The 18,318-nt window shown below is 47.5% G+C and overlaps 3 protein-coding genes and 1 long non-coding RNA gene across 4 annotated transcripts; 2 read left to right on the forward strand and 2 right to left on the reverse strand.

Moving 5' to 3' along the window:
- Positions 1-395: 395 nt before the first annotated feature.
- On the reverse strand, positions 396-3,573 carry LOC127348546 (uncharacterized). Its single transcript, XR_011753992.1, has 2 exons — positions 3,332-3,573; positions 396-1,662 (listed from the first exon to the last, which is right to left on the reverse strand). It is a non-coding gene; the product is annotated as an uncharacterized lncRNA (long non-coding RNA).
- Positions 3,574-6,247: 2,674 nt separating this feature from the next.
- Positions 6,248-8,075, forward strand: LOC127348570 (BTB/POZ and MATH domain-containing protein 2). The gene is made up of 2 exons (XM_051374558.2): positions 6,248-6,469; positions 6,603-8,075. Coding segments are annotated over exons 1-2 (1,014 nt in total). The 5' UTR covers positions 6,248-6,468; the 3' UTR covers positions 7,616-8,075.
- A 2,080-nt stretch (positions 8,076-10,155) lies between these two features.
- Positions 10,156-12,052, forward strand: LOC127348558 (BTB/POZ and MATH domain-containing protein 1-like). Its single transcript, XM_051374549.1, has 2 exons — positions 10,156-10,385; positions 10,534-12,052. Coding segments are annotated over exons 1-2 (1,038 nt in total). The 5' UTR covers positions 10,156-10,384; the 3' UTR covers positions 11,571-12,052.
- Positions 12,053-13,032: 980 nt separating this feature from the next.
- On the reverse strand, positions 13,033-15,162 carry LOC127348581 (REF/SRPP-like protein OsI_017815). Its single transcript, XM_051374564.2, has 3 exons — positions 14,905-15,162; positions 14,569-14,820; positions 13,033-13,715 (listed from the first exon to the last, which is right to left on the reverse strand). The coding sequence occupies exons 1-3, from the start codon at positions 14,953-14,955 to the stop codon at positions 13,260-13,262; spliced, it is 759 nt and encodes a 252-aa protein (XP_051230524.1). The 5' UTR covers positions 14,956-15,162; the 3' UTR covers positions 13,033-13,259.
- Between the last annotated feature and the right edge of the window lie 3,156 nt (positions 15,163-18,318).

An 18,318-nucleotide genomic window follows, 5' to 3' on the forward strand; every position in this document is an offset into this window, starting at 1 on the left:
AAGTTGTGACCAACAGAATTGTTAATAATTTTCTTATCATACCTGTTCCAGGATGATCAAGGCAATCTTGCCAAGTCTTGAATTTATCAAGATTTTGAAAATTATCTTGTAACATAAGGTACGGGTTTTATGTATGTATAACATAATCCGAATGAAGGTATAATCAGTACACAAGAGTGCATTCTGATCTACAATAATAGTACCTATAGGGAGTATGAATATGGTTCTTTAGGAACCAATAATTGTTGTGTTATGCCTATTTACGGTCATAACATCGTCCTTACTCTTAGTAAGAGTTTGGAAATGTTTCGTTTCCCTTAAAAATGATAGAAGTGGTGGTACCACTCACTTAAATAGGATTTTTTTTTTCATCGGATTGTTTCCCGTAAATAGAATTGAATGTATAGAATATATTTTTACTCATATATTCACCAACATAGTATTTATGTTACAAATATCAAATATAAATACATTGCAGTATTATGTCTGATTCACATAATACAATATACATGGTCTGATAGACTTTTATTCTACATAGTCTGATAGACTTTATTCTACGTATTGTTATACAATATAACAGTTTGTAGTAATTTAATGGCTAAATGACATCAAGTGTTTATGGAGTTTAATTGAGGTCTCCAAAAACATCTTGGGTGTAGTCCACAAGCATGTCTTCATCGAGGATGATATCGTCTTTTGGCTCGAATTCTTCAATAGAACTTTGAGATGGACCAACTTGAGAGTTGTCTTGTATGTCGTTGAAGTGAGCTTCAGCTTTGTTTTCATGAACTTGTTTGACTTCTTTGCCATACTTCATGTATAGTTCCACGAGGTGGTCGGGCATACTGCATTCATTAGTACGATGATTCGTACATCCACACATTTGACAAGTTTGAGAGTTGTCATTTTGGTTATTTTTATTAAATTGACCATTCCCCTTAGAAGGACCGTTGGTCTTTTGACCATTGTTCGGTTTCCACTTTCCCTTGAATTTTCGGAAGTTCCATTTACGGTTTCCAAATTTACTAGTAAAATGAGCATTAGCATGTGTTTCAGGGATTGGCATGGCGCCCGTTGGGCGAGCATTGTGATTTTCCATGAGAAGTTCATCATGCTTCTCAGCCTGAAGTAATGTGTATATAAGCTCAGAATACTTTGTGTATTTTTGTTGACGATATTGCTGTTGCAATATCCTCATCGAGGGGTGGAAAGTGCATAAGGTTTTCTCTATTAAGTCCTCGTCTGAAACTTGCTTATTGCAAAATCTCAGTTTGGAATTAATCTTATGCACTGCAGAATTATATGCAACCACAGACTTAAAGTCCTGGAACCTTATGAGAGACCATTCTCTCTGGGCTTCCGGCAACATTACTGCTCTTTGCTGGTCATATCTCTCCTTGAGGGAGTTCCATAAGGCTAGTGGGTCCTCCTCCATTAGATATTCAGTTTTTAGACTGGGATGGAGGTGGTGCCTTATGAAATGTAATGCCACATACTTTACCACTTGTGGTATTTCTGGGGCATTTTCGGGGGGTGTGAGAATGCAAGGGCCAAGGTTACGTCCAGTCAAATTTATCTTTATATCCATGGCCCATGATAGATAGTTACTTCCATCAACTTGTAGTTCTTGGAATTCTTTATTGTTGATGCCAGCCATTTTTCCTGCATGTATGATCATGCATTTTATTAATTTTACTTGATAATAAAATTATTTTGGTAAACAACAATTTTGTTCTAGAGGAACAATTTTAAGCTGATGCTTTAAAACCAAAATGTGTAGATCTTCGAATTTCAAGTTAACACATTGTAGATAATCTCCATTTTATGGAGTACATCTCTCAGTACTAGGAAGCATAATCTGACATATGTCAGTAGACGCCCATCTAGTACCCTGTGTTATACTTTGACTTCAATATATTTGGAAGAGCACTTTGGAGATAATCATTCATCGTAATGACAAATGAATATACCTCACAGTAATGGATAATCTGTATTTGTACAGTAGATGCCATCACCTTGTGATTCGCAAATATGATTCGAGATAGTCACATTCTTTTTATCTCATATTTTAGTAATGAGAGCTTTGCACGAAATTATATTTCAAATGCAAAATAAGATAAAATAAAATAGTTGTACCGAATAGACATGTTATAATATGCTAGAGGCAAATATATAAATAACATGTCGTATTATATTTACAACATAATACATGCTTAAGCTGACTAAAGGACAAACTGAGGGTCCTAAATATAAATTTACGGTACATTTAAATCAGCATTTATGTTGTTCCATGTGACACGAGCGTGGCCTGTAGGCCTTGGCCCATGCGTGTGTCAGGCACCGCTTGCACGAGCAGGTCAAAAGGGGAACAGGGAGGTGCGACTGGAGTACGACCCCAAATCGAAATCCTCTTCACCCGATCCACCCATGGCCATGTCGTGCTGCACGCCGGCGCCATGGACGGTGACTTCAGCACCGATTCGTCCCCTCGGAAGGGTCCTCGAGGCAGAGCCCTCCCAGTCGGTTGGTGATGTCGAGGAGCGCGGGGAACCATGTCCCGGCGTGGATTTCGGCGGGGCGAGCCGCCATGGCCGACGTGAAGGTGCGGAGGAGGACGCGGGCCTCTGGCAAGGGCGTCGGGATGTCGATCAGCGCGGCGTTCTCGTTCTCCTCTGCCTGGGCGCGGAGTACCGGGGCGGCCGGTGCGGGAGCCGCGATCTCGACCTCCTGCATCTCTGCCCCCGGCTGGATCGCGTTGGGCGGCGAGGAGAACTCCGGCACGGTGTCGTAGGCGAAGTCGTGCTCTGGGTCGTCGATGAGTCGCTCGCATTTGAGTAGTTCATCGGCGTCCACAGAGGCGTTGGAGGCAGAGGCCTCGTCCTCGTTTAGAGCATCGACCAGTTCTTCCGCGGCGACCTCCGGCACGGCTACAACGGCTGGTTCGGCAGAGGCCACCTGGTGGCGGCGCTGCACCCAGCGGTTGCCACTATGGTGGCGCCAGGGCCTCGAACGGTTGCCGTTGCGGTGGTGGCGGAGGCCACCGCCAGGGCCGTAGCGGCGGCGACCGTGGATATATGGTGCCCTGCGGTGGTGGAGGCCACCATTTCTGTCCGGGCGACGCTGCTGGCGACGGCGGCCGTGGACACCATATGGTGCCCTGCGGTGGCGGAGGCCACCGTTCCTGTCCGGGCGACGCTGATAGCGACGGCCGGAATTCCAGCGGCGACGGGCGGCAACAGGACCGAAGGTCCGGCGAGCGGGGCGATACTGTCTTGCGACGAACCTTGCAAAGGCAAAGGCTAGTTCCGGCAAAGTTGCCATTCTTTCTCACCTTTCTTCTTCTGGCATGTGCTCTCTACTCAGAGCGAAGCGTGCTGATAACGTGAGAAGAATCGAGTGAGAATGAAGTGAATGGATGATTTATTGAAAGGGACTGCTGGGTATTTATAGGTCCCCAAGAGTCGTTTACATGTCGGTTACAAAGCCTCACGGCTGTTCCGAATAGACGTGGTGTCGTTTCGGTATGGGCAGCGTTTGAACAACGCTAGATAATAACTGACAAGTTAGCCTATATCTAACGCTAACTGCTAACTGCTATTTTATCTCTAACAATTAGAAGCTCGCCGTTCGAAATAGAAAGCGGCACTGTGAAACTCAGTGCTCCACTCTGAAACCAGCCCCAAATGGATATGCGTTTTATGAAAAGACGAGTAAGGACCCCTACACACAAAGCCTACAAGGTCAACTTGGGTCACTACAAGCCCTTTTGGCAGATTACACATACAAATATAAACGACAAAAAAAAAACAGTTTTTTTTTTTTTTTGACAGGGGAAGGGGCCTCGAAGGACCCCGAAACTGCATTCATTGCATCGTCGGTGGGTTACAACTTACAGAAAGGATCACAGAAGAAAACAAAAGTACAACCAGATCCCTGAAATTTGCACTAAAGACCCTAGAATAAAAAAAGAAAACGCGATCCAGTCCAGGTCTTCTTCCAGCTCCATCACCACCGAGATTTTCACAGATCTTGCAAACACGGTCAACCACAGCACCACCGGGGACATGGCCACTTGGAGCGCTGCAGCGGGAGCACACCGTGTTGAAGACGAAGGGCCTCCATATCAGCATCAAAGCCAGGAGGTTGAGCAAGACCTTGCACTGTCAGCAGTACGCTTACTCTCATCCGACTCCGGCGACCAAGGCGAGAAGCGACCGCCATTCGGCTAGAAAGTTCGACGACGTAAAGCGAAGTGCCGCCGAGAAGAAGCTCTCAAGAAACGCGTGGAGTGGCGGCGACACTGCCCAAGATCACGACGGCGGAAATCTGCGTGTGTGAACTCCACTTTGCGATCGAACTTCCCCACCATCGCCGTGCTCCGGAAGCGAACGCAAGACCACATCCTCCCCTCGCCGCCAAGGCCGGCCGGAGGAAGCTTACCCGCGCCAAAGCTCCACAGCACAACATGGCAAAACAAATCCACCAGATTTGATGGATCTTCGAGCTTATTTGAGATAGCGCCTTCTCCAAATCTACTGCAATCCGCCTCCATCCACCATGGACAGTAGCAGAGCAGCAGAAGGAACCTTCTCCGATCGGCCGCTCGGAGGCGATGGAGAACGACGCAGCAACGGCATATCGCCAGAGTAGAAGGGAGAGACGGCCTTATTGCTGGAGATGTCTCGCTCCAGATCCCTCGTAAGCAACCGCTCCTGCCACGAGAGCGGGCCGACGAAGAAGACGGAGCAAAGAACGCACCCGATCCGGCCGAAGAGATCCGGTGACCGACTCCAAGACGCCATGAAGGACAAAGCACAAACCCTAAAACAACTAGAAACTACTCTGGCTCTGCTCCATGTCCAGCTCCGGCCGGCTAATCCGGCGGAGAGGGCATCGGAGAGGCCCCACACAGAGAGGAAGACTCGGGAGCTACTATTCAGCACTGAGAGAGGGGAAGGGGGAAAAGTGCTCAGTCAAAAAAAAAAAAAAAAAAAAAAAAAAAAAACAGTTTGTACAAATCCCGTAAGATATGGGTATCCAGTTTTAGGTACTCCCTCGGATTCAAAATAATTACTCGAAATCACCTAATTTTGGGAACCTTCTCTCCTCTACCAAAAATTGGTTTCGGCCGCTAAATTTGGCAATTCTGCTGGAGATGTTCTAAACGGATGGTTAGGAAAAGGAGACTGATTTCTCAAAGATGGTACGTACATACTCTAGGGAAAAGGCACACTTTGGTTTGGAACTGTGCATTAGGAATTAGACTTCAAGAGTCCTACACACTGTAGAAAAAAAAGTCAAGAGTCCTACTCCAAACCGGACTAGAGCTAGTTCAGATTCTGTTTAATTAATAGAGTGCTGACACAGTGACACGTGAGTTTGTAAACCACCAAACCGGACTGCGGGACTAGGGTGTTTGCATCGCATACGGGTAGCCTCGTGTTGGGCGAATCCCTCTGTATAGTTAGTGCCTTTGCAGTTTGAGAGTAAAGACAAAAGTATAAGTTGTAGGCAAAACCGAAAATTTATCGCCAACGTTTGTTCAACCTAGTTAGGTTTCTGATCAGATCAAGTTTCTCTCAGCTAGCTAGGTTAAACGCCATATTGCGCACACCCACGTGAGAATCGATCTAAATCTTCAAAGCCTGCACAGCAACGGAAATTGACGAGTGTTCTTGGCTCAAGGGTTTCGGCGCCATCTTGCGCGGAGCAAGTTGCCAGGGGCGGTGATCACGAGAGCAGGCGACGAGCAGCGACGGGCAGGCAGAGCAGCGGCGGAGGATCAGAGACGGGTGCCGGGAGGTCGGAGGAGCGGCGGGTGGCGCCTGATCAACACCGATCGCAACCATCAGGAGGCCAACAGGAAGCCAGTGAGTGTCCTCTGCTGCTCTGGATCGGTTCCTTTGATTGTCACTTGCAAATTTGCGTTAGTTTCTTTTGCTTGTTCAATTCTTTCTTTTTGTAACATTTGCTTGAAAATTCTTCAGTGAACAAAAAGGAAACTATTTTAAAGAGAGGGCATATTTAGATTAAGGTGGTATAATAATGTTTAGATTTTAAAATTTATTCAAATTTGAAAATTTTCCTATTTTAAAAAACTCGCGAAAACGTTTCTTCTAGAAAAATGTTATTTTGGAAAACTGAAAATATTAAGAGAAAAGAAACAGCAAAATAAAAAGCAAAAGGGAAAAGATTCGTACCTGATCAATGGGTCTTACCGCGGCCCATTCACGCACCTGACGTGTTGGAAGCCCGCAAACAACAGCTTTGTGCTCAAGGGTTTCGGTGCGAGCGGCGGCGCCCCTAGTGCGAACGACGAACAGCGCCAAGGCAGAGGAGGCGGACATCCGGTGTACGGCGGAGGTTCCTGGACGCGTGGGGGAGGTCGGTGGAGCGGCCGCAAGCGCCTCAGCACCAATCGCCATCACCAGCCGGCCAACCGCCGCCACGGACGGCAGCTGTCGAGCAAGTGAGTGCCCTCCTGTACTTTGTTTGATTCGCCCGGTCGAACCATTCGCTAGGCCGTGAAGCATTGTCAAATTTGTGGTAGTATTTTTTATGCTTAGCTTAATTGTTTTCGGCAATGCATATCAATTGTTCAGTGAGCAAGCGAGCCAAGATGTCAGAGCCGGAGGCGCGGACCACTGTTGTAGGCTCTTCCGTGCAGTTCAGAGTTTACTACGAGCAATTCAAGCAGCTTCCCATTGGCAACCCCATCCTCTCCGACGTTGTCTCTGCCGGGGGACACCTCTGGAGGATTGAGTTTTTCTCTGACGACGACGATGTGGGCATTTCTATCTTCCTCAGGCACATGAGCAAATCCAGAAGTGCCAGGGCCATCTTCGAGGCCTTCGTGATGGGTAGGGATGGCACACCATCTAAGCCGGCTATGCAATGGTTATGTCAAACCTTTGAAGCCAGTGGAGATACAAAGGGCAGCGACAACTGGGGATTGTTGATGGTGGTTCCTGATCTGGAGAAAAGATTCTTAATAGAGAGACACGTCACATTTGTATGCACCATCATGGTCACCGACCACAGTCCTATTCTGGTGCCGCCTTCAGACATTGGAACCCATCTTGGCCGCCTGCTAGATCAAACTGATGGGGCAGACGTGTCATTCATCATTGACGATGAGACATTCCCTGCTCACCGAGCAGTGCTTGCTGCCCGCTCACCAGTCTTCAAAGCAGAGCTATTCGGTTCCATGGCCGAGTCTACAATGTCCTCCATCACGCTGCACGACATCACACCTGCAACATTTAAAACTTTGATATGGTTCATATACACAGATGAATTGCCTGCAGAAGACGAGCATCAGGGCTCTTCCACTGAGATGATTCAGAATCTACTCGTTGCAGCCGATCGGTATGCGCTTGACAGGCTGAAGATCATCTGTGCCCAGAAGCTATGGGATAAAGTGTCGGTAGATACAGTTGCAGCTATCTTAGGTTTCGCCGAAACATACAATTGTCAGGAGTTGAAAAACAAGTGCATCGACTTCTTTGCAGTGGAGAATAATTTCAAACAGGTCATGTTCACCGATGGTTACGCAATGTTGCTTCTGAAGTTCCCATCGATCATTGCTGAGCTGAAGAAGAGGGTTGGGGCATAACATGCGTTCTGAGGTTCAAGCTTAGCTCTAGGATGGTGTTTTGGTATATATTGAGTAGTTTTCTGACGTTAAGCCAAGCATACAGTTTCTGTTTACTGAGTGGCTAGGAGCTTGATATTGCAGAACCTTGTTATATGTTGGGCTTTGTTGATGCTGATAAGTGAGGGGAGCTGCAGTTGGCTGTCAGATAATTCAGATGCAAAGTCAAGGATGTTGTGTTAAATCAGCTGCCCATTTGTGTTTTTGTTTCTCTGTTGGCTTGGACATGTCGTGTGAAGTCAGGTGCCCTGAAGCTTTTTAAGATGTTTAATTGAGCAATGCTTGTGCAACTATCTAGATATATGTAGTCTTAACTCGATGCTACGATATGATCATTGCAAAGCATATCAGAGCTCAGGAAATCTGAATGCTTACTGTGTATGTTGTCAAAATTCTGGACTATACCTTATTACCTTTTGCATACTTCAGTGTTTACTCGAATTCTTCAATGTATCTGATAACTGAAATGGGTGATATCATCAGGATGGTGCCTTCTGGTAACAAAAAGCACAACCTTGATTTTGGTTTATTTATGTTTAGTTACGAGAATGAGTTCGCTCACTTGTATGGAAGCAGTTGTCTTCGTCTAGATATGTTTTCTGATGAAGCGAAGATCTGGCAATAGAAAAAGTGGGTGCTATTTTTTTTTTTGTTCAACTGAATATTTCCAAAATCAGCAAACATGGAATATTTGAAACCAAAAGAGCATGCGACTCCAACCGGCCCGGTTTATTAGTCCTGTGAGTCAGTGAGTGTCCTTAGGTTATCATGCGACTAAAACCACTTGAAACCAAAAGTATTCACTGTTCTGATGATGTGTTACTTTTGTGTAGTTCATAGTTGCTATTAACCCCATCCCAAGAATTAGCAAGAAACACGCTAGTGAATCAAGTAACACTGTATTGTTCTTAGGCGTGTAAGCAGCATGCCACATTTCCTGTGCCCGACTACACGTATGTGTTACTTTTGCAGCTATTAGAATGGAGATTACAAGTTAAGCAAGACAAGGTGCATCTTGCCTCAAACCAATTGTTCAATTAAATTCCATTCCGTGATGCTACCACATTGCACATTATCTAATTCAAGGCAGATCTCTCATTGTCCATGGTGATGGAAGTTGCTCCTCCCCACGTGGTAGCGGTACTGCCACCCCTTGTCTACCGCTGTCTCTTCTCGGTCCGGCCGGCTTCACATCGTTTGCCAGGGTGAGATGATGATGATGACCGCAAGATCATGGTGGCGCATGTTGACGGGCGATAAGTTTGGTGAATGCTATGGATTGTCGAGGGTTAGGGTTTTTTAGGGGTCGGGCGAAATCCTTATCTGTTCGTACGGCACCAACACGGTGACACCTGCGGGCGCCACCCTTCCTTATTGAATGGTGTCGGGTGTACCCCTTCTCCACTCCCCTCCGTGTACCGGGAAAAATTCTAGGACCAGCCCGTCAGCAGCGTCGTCATCGTCGCATCCCTTCTTCAATGTGTTGCTTGGTATGTGACGATTCAACGGCATTGGAGCATGGTGGGACTTCTCTGAAGGGCGCAACGTTTGCGGGTCACCATCGCTTTGTCGATTTTGTGTTGTTAGCATTAAATCCTCTTTCTTTCTCTTGTTTTTTTTTTCTTTCTCCTGAGCGTGTTTGTGTTGTTTGCCCCTCGTAGTTGTATCGTGCGGTTGCTATATTAATATAGTGAGGAGAAAACATGTTTGGAGGATTACTTATGTATAGTTATATTTTCATGACAAAACTCTGGAGTATAACTTTTGCGATCTTCAGTGTGTAGTTCTATTCCTTGATTCATCTAATAACTGAAATTTGTGATATGTACACTGGGCCTCAACAAAACACAACAAGATTCTATTTCGCGAAATTGTTAGAAGGGAAATAGTCTCGCTGCCAGCAAGGAACTGGATGTCCCAACATAAATGTGGTTTATCCTTAAAAATAATTGACAATGGAAAGAAAGAGTGCTATATTTTCCGTTAACTCAAAAAATCATGAAACAAGGAATGTTTGAAACAAGAAAAAATGGGAACCCGGTTGGGGGCGTACTAATGGAAGTCTGGTTCCAAAAAATTATTCTAATGACAGACGTGACACTTACTCTAAGTAGTACAAATATTGTTTTGAAGGAAACTATACATTGTTATCCTCCAGCACTTTCCTCTATCGCTATGAAGAAGACGGTGATCTAGGGTTTCACCATAGCCACCGCCATCTGCTCGTCTTCTTTGTCTCCGACTAGAAATCGATGGGTCCCGTCTCCCCTCTTTGCGGCTCATGGAAGGAGGTGGGGACCTTGGACCTGCGCTCGGCGCTGTTGTAAGAGGTCTCTAAAATAGTCATGCTTGTTGTGTTTTAGGCGGGAGATTATAGATGCCTGTTGCTTTCGTGTTTTCGTGGTGATTTGCATCGCTAAGTAAGATTGCGACCGCCGCGACGTTGCAAATAAAATACTGACTGTTTCGTAAATACTGACGCTTGTGCGGCCCATGTACGCACCTCCCGTGTTGGAAGCCCGCAAAGAACAGTGCTGTGCCCAAGGGTTCCGCTGCGAGGGGCGGCGCCACAAGTGCAGCCGACGAGCAGCAGCAGGGCAGAGGAGGCGGGCACACGGCGTACGCCGGAGGTTCCGGGACGGGTGCGGGGAGCTCGCAGGAGCGGTCGGCAGCGCCTCAGCACCATTCGCCAGCAGACGAACCGCCGCCACTACCGGCAGCTGTCGAGCCAGTGAGTGCCCTCTTGTGCTCTATCTCGATTCCGCGGATTGAATCATTCCCTAGCTTTTCATATATTGTCAATTTTGTCGTAACTTCTGTTGCTTTGCTCGATTTGTTTTGCGGTAATTTCTTCTTACATTGGCTTAAAAATTGTTCAGTGAGCAAGCGAGCCAAGATGTCAGAGCCGGATGCGAAGACCACCATTCTGGGTTCTTCTGTCTTTCAGTTCAGAGTCGACTACGAGCAAAGTAAGCAGCTTCCCATCGGGAAGGCCGTCCGCTCCGACGTTGTCTCGGCAGGGGGACACCTCTGGAGGGTTGATTTTTTCCCGCGTGGCGAGACTGACGAAGACAATGGCGAGTATACTTCTATCTTCCTCAGCCACATGAGCAAATCCTGTAGTGTCAAGGCCGTCTTCGAGGCTTTCATGATGGGTGGGAACAGCAAACTGTCTACGTCCTTGAACGCAGGAAGGACATTGGAAACCTTCGAAATCTTGGGAGATAAAGACTTCGTTGACACCTGGGGATGGACTCGTTTCATCAAGAGGACTTCTGTTCAGGAAAATTTCTTAACAGAGGGTCACATCACACTTGTGTGCGCCGTCATGGTCATCGATGACAATCCTATTCCTGTGCCGCCTTCAGACATTGGGACCCATATTGGCCGCCTGCTAGATGAGACTGACGGGACAGATGTGGCATTCATCGTCGACGACAAGACATTCCCTGCTCACCGAGCAGTGCTTGCTGCCCGCTCACCTGTCTTCAAAGCAGAGCTCTTCGGTTCCATGGCCGAGGCTACAATGTCGTCCATCACGCTGCACGACATCACACCTGCAACATTTAAAACTATGTTACGGTTCATATACACAGATGAATTGCCCGCAGAAGACGAGCATCAGGACTCTTCCACTGAGAAGATTCAGAATCTACTCGCTGCAGCCGATCGGTATGCGCTTGACAGGCTGAAGTTTATTTGTGCCCGGAAGCTATGGGATAAAGTGTCGGTATATACAGTTGCAACTATCTTAGCTTGCGCTGAAACCTACAACTGCCAAGAGTTGAAAAAGAAGTGCATGGACTTCTTTGTTCAGGAGGAAAATTTCAAGGAGGCTATTTTCACTGATGGTTATGCATCGGTTCTAAAATTCCCATTGATCGTTGCTGAGCTCAAAAGGAGGTTTAGGACATAACATGTGTAACTTCAGGCGTTCAAGCATAGCTCTAGTATGGTGTTTTGGTATATGGTTAGTATTATCTGACATCTTGTCAAGCTGCAAGTCTCTATTTGCTGAGTAGGGAGCCTGGGAGCTTGATAATGCAGAGAGTCTTGTTAAGTGTTGGGCTCAGTTGGTACCGAGTACTGATGCCGATAGCTGAGGTGACCCGAGCGTTCTGTCAGATCTCGGATGCAAAGTTAAGGATGGCGTAGCAAATTAGCAGCCCATTTGTGTTTTTGTTTCTTTTCTTTTGGATATGCCATGCCCTGAAGCTTCTTAAGATGTTTACTTGAGCTATGCTTGTGGAACTATCTAGATATATGTAGTCTAAAGTACTCCAATTTGGTACTGTATGATCATTCTAATTTGGAGAGGATGTCAGAGCTCAGGAGATCTGAGTGCTTAAGTTGTCATGACAAAGTTCTGGACTATACCTATTGCATACTTCAGTGTTACCTTTTGTTTTTAGTTACGAGAATTAGTTCGCTGACTAGTATGGAAGCAGTTGTCTGCGTCTAGATATGTGTTCTCTTAAAAGCGAAGATCTGGCAATAGAGAAAGAAGAGGGTGCTATATTTTTGTTCGATTGAAAAATTCCAAAATCAGCATGGTTGTGAAGAATTGTTCTGGTGCTGTTATAATGAACTGGCGTGTGTGTTGTAGTGAAGAAAAGAACTGACGAATGGTCCAACATATTTCGGATCAATTTGTTTTACGGTAGATGATGTCCTATGGATGCTGGAATCTGCCGCGCGTTTGGAGCTGTCATCCTCATGGAAGCTTGGGAAATCGGTACTCCATTTTATTTGTTTTGGGTCAAAATCACATACCCATGCTAAATCAGTGAATCTTCTGACGAGAACTATTCTACCCTGAAACATGCACACCTAATAATTCTTATGTAACATAGCAGGAGAGCTGGAAGGAGTAGAAGACTATACTGGCTCACCATTAGAGCAACTGAGTAATACATTCAAGGAATTGCTACAGAAGAGAAATGATTTGTAGTAATGCAACATACACGCATCAGATGGTACGAATTTACAGATGGATTATCATGTAAATTTAAAGCATTACAAATGGTTCATGCAGTAAACTAAAACTCGAGTAGATGTTGCAGCACAACAGCAACAGCCATCCATACAGACAGATTAATACCCCAGTCCACAAGAACCACTACACAACATACTAGCTATTAGTTAACATAATTCGTGACGGAAAGCTTGAGAAATTGGTATTCCATTTGCTTGGGGTAAAATATCCCAACCGCACGCTAAATCTTCTGATAAGATCTATTCTACCCTGGAATATGCTCGAGAGCTGGAAATAGTTGAAGACTATACTGGCTCGCCATTAGAGCAATGGAGTCTAAATACATTCAAGGAATTGTTACGAAGAATGAGAAATAACTGAGTTATACAACAGACACAGCAAATGGTGAATGTACAGATGGATTATTCATATAATTTGGATTTAGAACATTACAAATGGTTCATGCAACAAACTAAAACTCAAAGCAGATGTTGCAGCACAGTACAAGTCACCTCCATACACATGCAGAAACCGTAGTAACATCCACACGACAACCCAGTTCACAAGACACTACACAAGATACTAGCTACTAGGGAGTAACATAATTCAGGCTTGATGAAATTATCATCATTACTGCGTCGGGATGGGCTGCATCTCAGGAGCCGAGGTGGCAGCAGCGTCGGTAGGCGGGTAGGAGAACACCCTCGCGATGCGCTCCGTGGGGACAAGCGGGAGGTAGGTGGCAACAGAGTTGCCGCGCTTCGCCCCATCAAGCACGGCAGAGTTGTACTTGGCTGAGAGCTGTGCAGCGGTGGGGAGGACAGCCCTGGTCACCGATGGAACAAGAGGGAGACGGTTGAGGGCAGCCCAAGCTTCAGCAGCCTTGCGCTCCGCCACAGGCTCGTAGCGGGTGTAGAGGTCGCGAGCCTTTGGCTCAGCGCGAGCAATGGCAGACTTGGCCAGGCCGGTGGCGGTGCCAACTAAGCCAGTCTTGTGCACCTCAGCCGCCGCAGAGCGGGCATAGGTCGGCACCTCCTTCACAACCGGGGGGACACGGCGGTCCAGCTCCTGGACAGACTCGTCGACCTGACAAATTGAACATTCAGCATCAGTGAGACCGTTGTGCAAGACAGAGAGCATGGACATAACATTCAGTTCATAGAAAATGCTACTAACCCCATCCCGAGAATTCGCAAGAAACACTCTAGTGAATCGAGTAACACTGTATTGTTCTTAGGCATGTAAGCAGTGTGTCACATATCATGTGCCAGACTAGACGTATGTGTTACTTTTGCAGCTATTAAAATGGAGATTACAAGTCAAGCAAGACAAGGTGCATCTTGCCTCAAGCCAATTGAACAATTAAGTCCCATTCTTTGATGCCACCACATTGCACATTATTATCTAATTCATGGCAGCTACCTCGTAGTCAAATCCCATTTTACTGAATTGCCAGGTTAGATGCAAGAGAAGAAGTTGACATCTCAGCCGAAATGATCTCAATTAATCATTGCCTAGCACCAAGCCACCAACTAAGCCGCTACAAGTCAAACCTACAAGCCAGCACCAAACAGACAGATTGTGACAACCAGTTGCATCCTCATGTACTGTAGTACTACGTGTGTAGCTGATGAGAATGGTTTAATAAACACCTCAATTTTTAGGCAAGAGCACTGAACTTCCAACGAAATCATGAGTGCAATTTGAGGGCGAGTATAGCATGCAATTGATTAGTCATCCAGAGGAATGTATGAACAAATATCAGTAGCAAGATCAGACAGGGCTAACCCCAAATTTCATCCCCTTAACTCATGTGGATATTGAGGAGCACAGGGCACTAGGGTCTAAACTGAACATCAAATCCTCGCATATACAGCAAAAACAGCCAAGAGAATAATAAGCTAGTGGCAGGGGGATTTAGTTGGTCGTGCGTGCTCACCTTGCGGTCGAGGAACTTGAGGAGGTCGAGCGGCACGGCGTGGTAGCGGTCGTAGACGGGCCCGACGACGGCCTTGACGGTGCCCTCGACGTGGTCGACGCCGGGGCGGAGCGGCCCCGCGCCCTGCTTGGCGTAGGCGTATGCCGCGGCGGCCAGCACGACCGCCTGCGCCGCCGCCTGCTGCACGAACTCGAGGTACCTGAGCCTGGCCTCCTCCTCCTCGGGTGTCCGCTCCACCGTCACCTCCTCCTCCTGCACAACCCAAACCGCAGATCAGCGAACAACTCGAGAAGAGATCAAGGGGATCGGATGAAGAGAGGGGCGAGATCGGCTTACCTCGGTGGGGTGCGTGCTGATCGGGGCGGCGTCGCTGCCGGACTGCGCCATCTCCGCTGGTGCGCTTCCGCGGGTGGGGATCGAGGCTGGTCTGCGGCGGATTTGACGAGAACGAGACGAATCGGGTCGGGTGATTGGTGATTTGGCTGCTAGGGTTTTGAGGATTTGGTGGATGAATTCGGAGGAGGTGGGGAATCGGATCTCTTATAGAGAGATGAGGAAACGTTCGGACGCGTTCCTTTTTGCCTTCGGAGTTAAGGAATTTTCGCTTAATCGAGGCGAGCGGGTGCGCCTGTCCGTTTCGCGTCAGCGGCGGGGCTTCCAGAAGGGTGCCATTACGGGTCGCTGACGGTGGGGTAAGTTACAACGGGCCCACATGTCGGTGGGTGTGGGTGATGTGGACGGGGCCCGCGTGCCGGTGGGGGCGGTTTTGCATTCACGCGGGACGGGTGCTGCGAGCGTGTGAACGCCGTCGTCCGCTGTTTCCTTTTCCGTTGATCAACATTTTTTTTAGTACGAACAAAGAGGAATAAACTGGAAGTTTCGAGACTCGATCCAGAGAGGCCTGTGGTTGGACCCCGCAGCAGGACATATTTTTCGCACAATAGAGACTCGTAGTCTTGTGCCGACCACAGAACCAAAACCCCTCCACCACGGGCACAGTAGAGTACGTCACTTAGAATCTTGCATACACAAGCTTAGTTTACTATCCGCACAACCTAATCAGGACTAATCTAGTCGTTAAGTTTTGATCTTAGCAGCTATCCCTTCATCACTAATTATATTTGATCTCCTAGTGGAGCTAGTGAACTTATCTTATCGACAGGACCATGCTGATGCTATCATGTAGACTACTTCATCTGTTCACAAATAAGTGTACTTCTAGCTTTTATACTAAGTCAAACATTTTAAGTTTTGACCAACCGTGAAAAAAAAAGTAGCAACATATATAATGAGATTTTGATATAATTTGAAACTACATTTCAAAACGAATCTCGGGATACCAAATTAGTGTCATAAATGTTACTACTTTTTCTCTATATATTTGATCAAAGTTTAAAGAGTTTGACTAAACACAAAATCTAGATATACACTTATTTGCGAACGGAGGGAGTAGTCGGGATGCTCCTGGGCGGTCAATTATGTATGCGCAAGCAGCACGTCCAAGTAAACGGCATCGGGATACCGAATGCAGTTCCAGTTAACACGGCTCATCGACGTTTCCTTCTTTCTTTTACAAAACATGTATACTTCAGGACAATTCAATTCAGACAATATGGCCAACATAATTAAGTCAGAAATAAAAGAAATAGTAAACACTATTTTTTTAAACAAGGTAAAGACTATTAGGTTGATTACTAGGCACTTCCAACTATCTCATCCTACAATGTGTAGTCCACGGACTATATTTTTTTGAAAGCTGAGGCAGAAGATTCAACTCATTCACTAATTAAGAAAAAACCTACCTACAACTCCATGAGACAAACTGGCTACTCCCCAAAACACGAGACCGACCACACAAACATGAGTAGAAACGCTCCAAACACAATACTCCGCCAACACTCCAAAAAGAAGATTCACAACATCGCCAGCGTGCACTGATCTGCCGGTTGTAGCTCGAGAAAAACACATCGGCAAGGCAACGAAGACGACCACAACCATGATGACAGGCCAAGATGCTGAGAGTCATCCATCAGGCAACCGTGGACGCCTTTCCTATGGGGCAACTCTTGTTTTCTTCTACACTTGTTTCATTTCTCCTTCACAATGACTAGTCTAGGGCTATCGCACCGCCATCTTGATCTTATCCCGTATGTCCTTTTCCTTCAATGGAAACCAGTCATATTGCCAGATCCAGGGTTAGTAGCAGTCAAAGTAGCAAGGAAATCGCAAATCTCTTTAGTGAAGAGAGACTTGGGCACATGTGTCAATGCTCCGGATTTAGCAACCACGCCACCTACATGAATCACATGCCCAATTGACTTAGGTGAGAACCAGATCCCACTGTCCACATCGTCACTCTCCTCGATGTCTAGCGCCTAGCTCGGCGGTGAAGCTAGAACTGAATCTCGAGCAAGTCCACCTTCACTTGCTAGATGGACTGAGGCAGAACAAATTCCCCACACAACTCCTAAGCTTGGGTATGGTTTTGCAGCACTGAAGCCATGAATGTCAAGCTAGCCCTCGCACTAGGGGAGAAATTACCATAAAGACGTGCTCCACTCTCGTTCGTGAAATCCACATCAGGCACAACCAAAAAGGCGCAACTCAGGAGAACTCTGTATAACACATGCGGTGTCAAGGAGAGCCTAGCTAACGCAGGCTTAGACCACACCCAAAATACTCTCAATCATTAGCATCTAGCGTTGCATTGAGTCAATGACACCATGTAGAGGCTGGACCGTCTCATCAATACGAAAGGAAGCCATGTCGAGAAGTTCATAGCGTAGCTACTCAGCCTTTCCCTCCAAAGCGGACCGCAACTCTGTCGAAGCTACAAAGCCAACAAGAGCATAAGAGCATCCCCACTCGTTGGCGCTCCCCACGCCCAAATCCGGCGAAATTTTCGTCCGGATTGGAGGAAGATTTAGCGTGGGGAGGAGTAGTTTCCCAGCCGCGTGCCCAGGCGAAGACGACGATGCGAGTTTGAAAAACGAAAACTTGATAAACTTCGGCTAAATTCGGGCAAATATAGACTAAATTTAATGATATTTAGACTAAAACGGGCGGAGTTAATACATAGAGGCCGAATTCGACTATATTTCGAATTCGGCTAGGGGAATTCAAATGCTAATTTTAAAACACGGTGCTCTACATGCCCAAATGGCGGTAGAACACCGTGTAGTCGTCGCCGCCGTCGTCGGAGCCGTCGTCCTCGACCTTCGGCACCTTCGGCGGCGCGGCCTGGCGGCTGCTGCCCTGGCCGTCGTCTCCCCACCCCGGGGATGGCTTGTACCATTCGTCGTCCGAGGACTCGAGGTCGACGACGGGGGCAACGACGCCGGATGGAGGCGTCGCAGGACGGCGGTAGCGCGCGGCGTCGTCGTCGGCGGCGGTTGGAGCGGCGCGCGCGGCGAAGTCGGCGTGCGGCGGCCGTGTCCATCAGCCCGCCGCTGCTGCTCCGCCTCCTCGCGCTCCCACTCGCGCCTGGACCACGCCAGGGCGGCGTCGTCGGGGAGGGCGTTGTCGGCGGGCACCAGGTCGTTGAGCGACCTGGCGATCGCCTCCGCCACGGCAGCGTCCTCCGCGCGCTTCGCCTCCTCCTCGGCGAGCCTGTTTGCGGCGGCGGCCGCGGCGTCCTCCTTTTTCACCGCCTTCCTCTTCCGCCCAGGCTGGGAGGGTTGGTCGCGGATGACGAGGGCGCCGCTGCTGCGCCCTCTGGTCGGCGGCGGAGACGCCGGCTCCTTCTTGACG

This window comes from Lolium perenne, chromosome 1 (assembly GCF_019359855.2).
Source record: "Lolium perenne isolate Kyuss_39 chromosome 1, Kyuss_2.0, whole genome shotgun sequence".
Lineage (NCBI taxonomy): Eukaryota > Viridiplantae > Streptophyta > Magnoliopsida > Poales > Poaceae > Lolium > Lolium perenne.

What these genes read in the sequence shown, in the direction of transcription:
- LOC127348581 (XM_051374564.2), bottom strand. Translation starts at nt 14,955, where the DNA reads ATGGCGCAGTCCGGCAGCGACGCCGCCCCGATCAGCACGCACCCCACC. An exon ending in TCAGCACGCACCCCACCGAG is followed by an intron (nt 14,821 to 14,904) that starts GTAAGCCGATCT and finishes TGGGTTGTGCAG; the next exon opens with GAGGAGGAGGTGACGGTGGA. An exon ending in TCAAGTTCCTCGACCGCAAG is followed by an intron (nt 13,716 to 14,568) that starts GTGAGCACGCAC and finishes TCAATTTGTCAG; the next exon opens with GTCGACGAGTCTGTCCAGGA.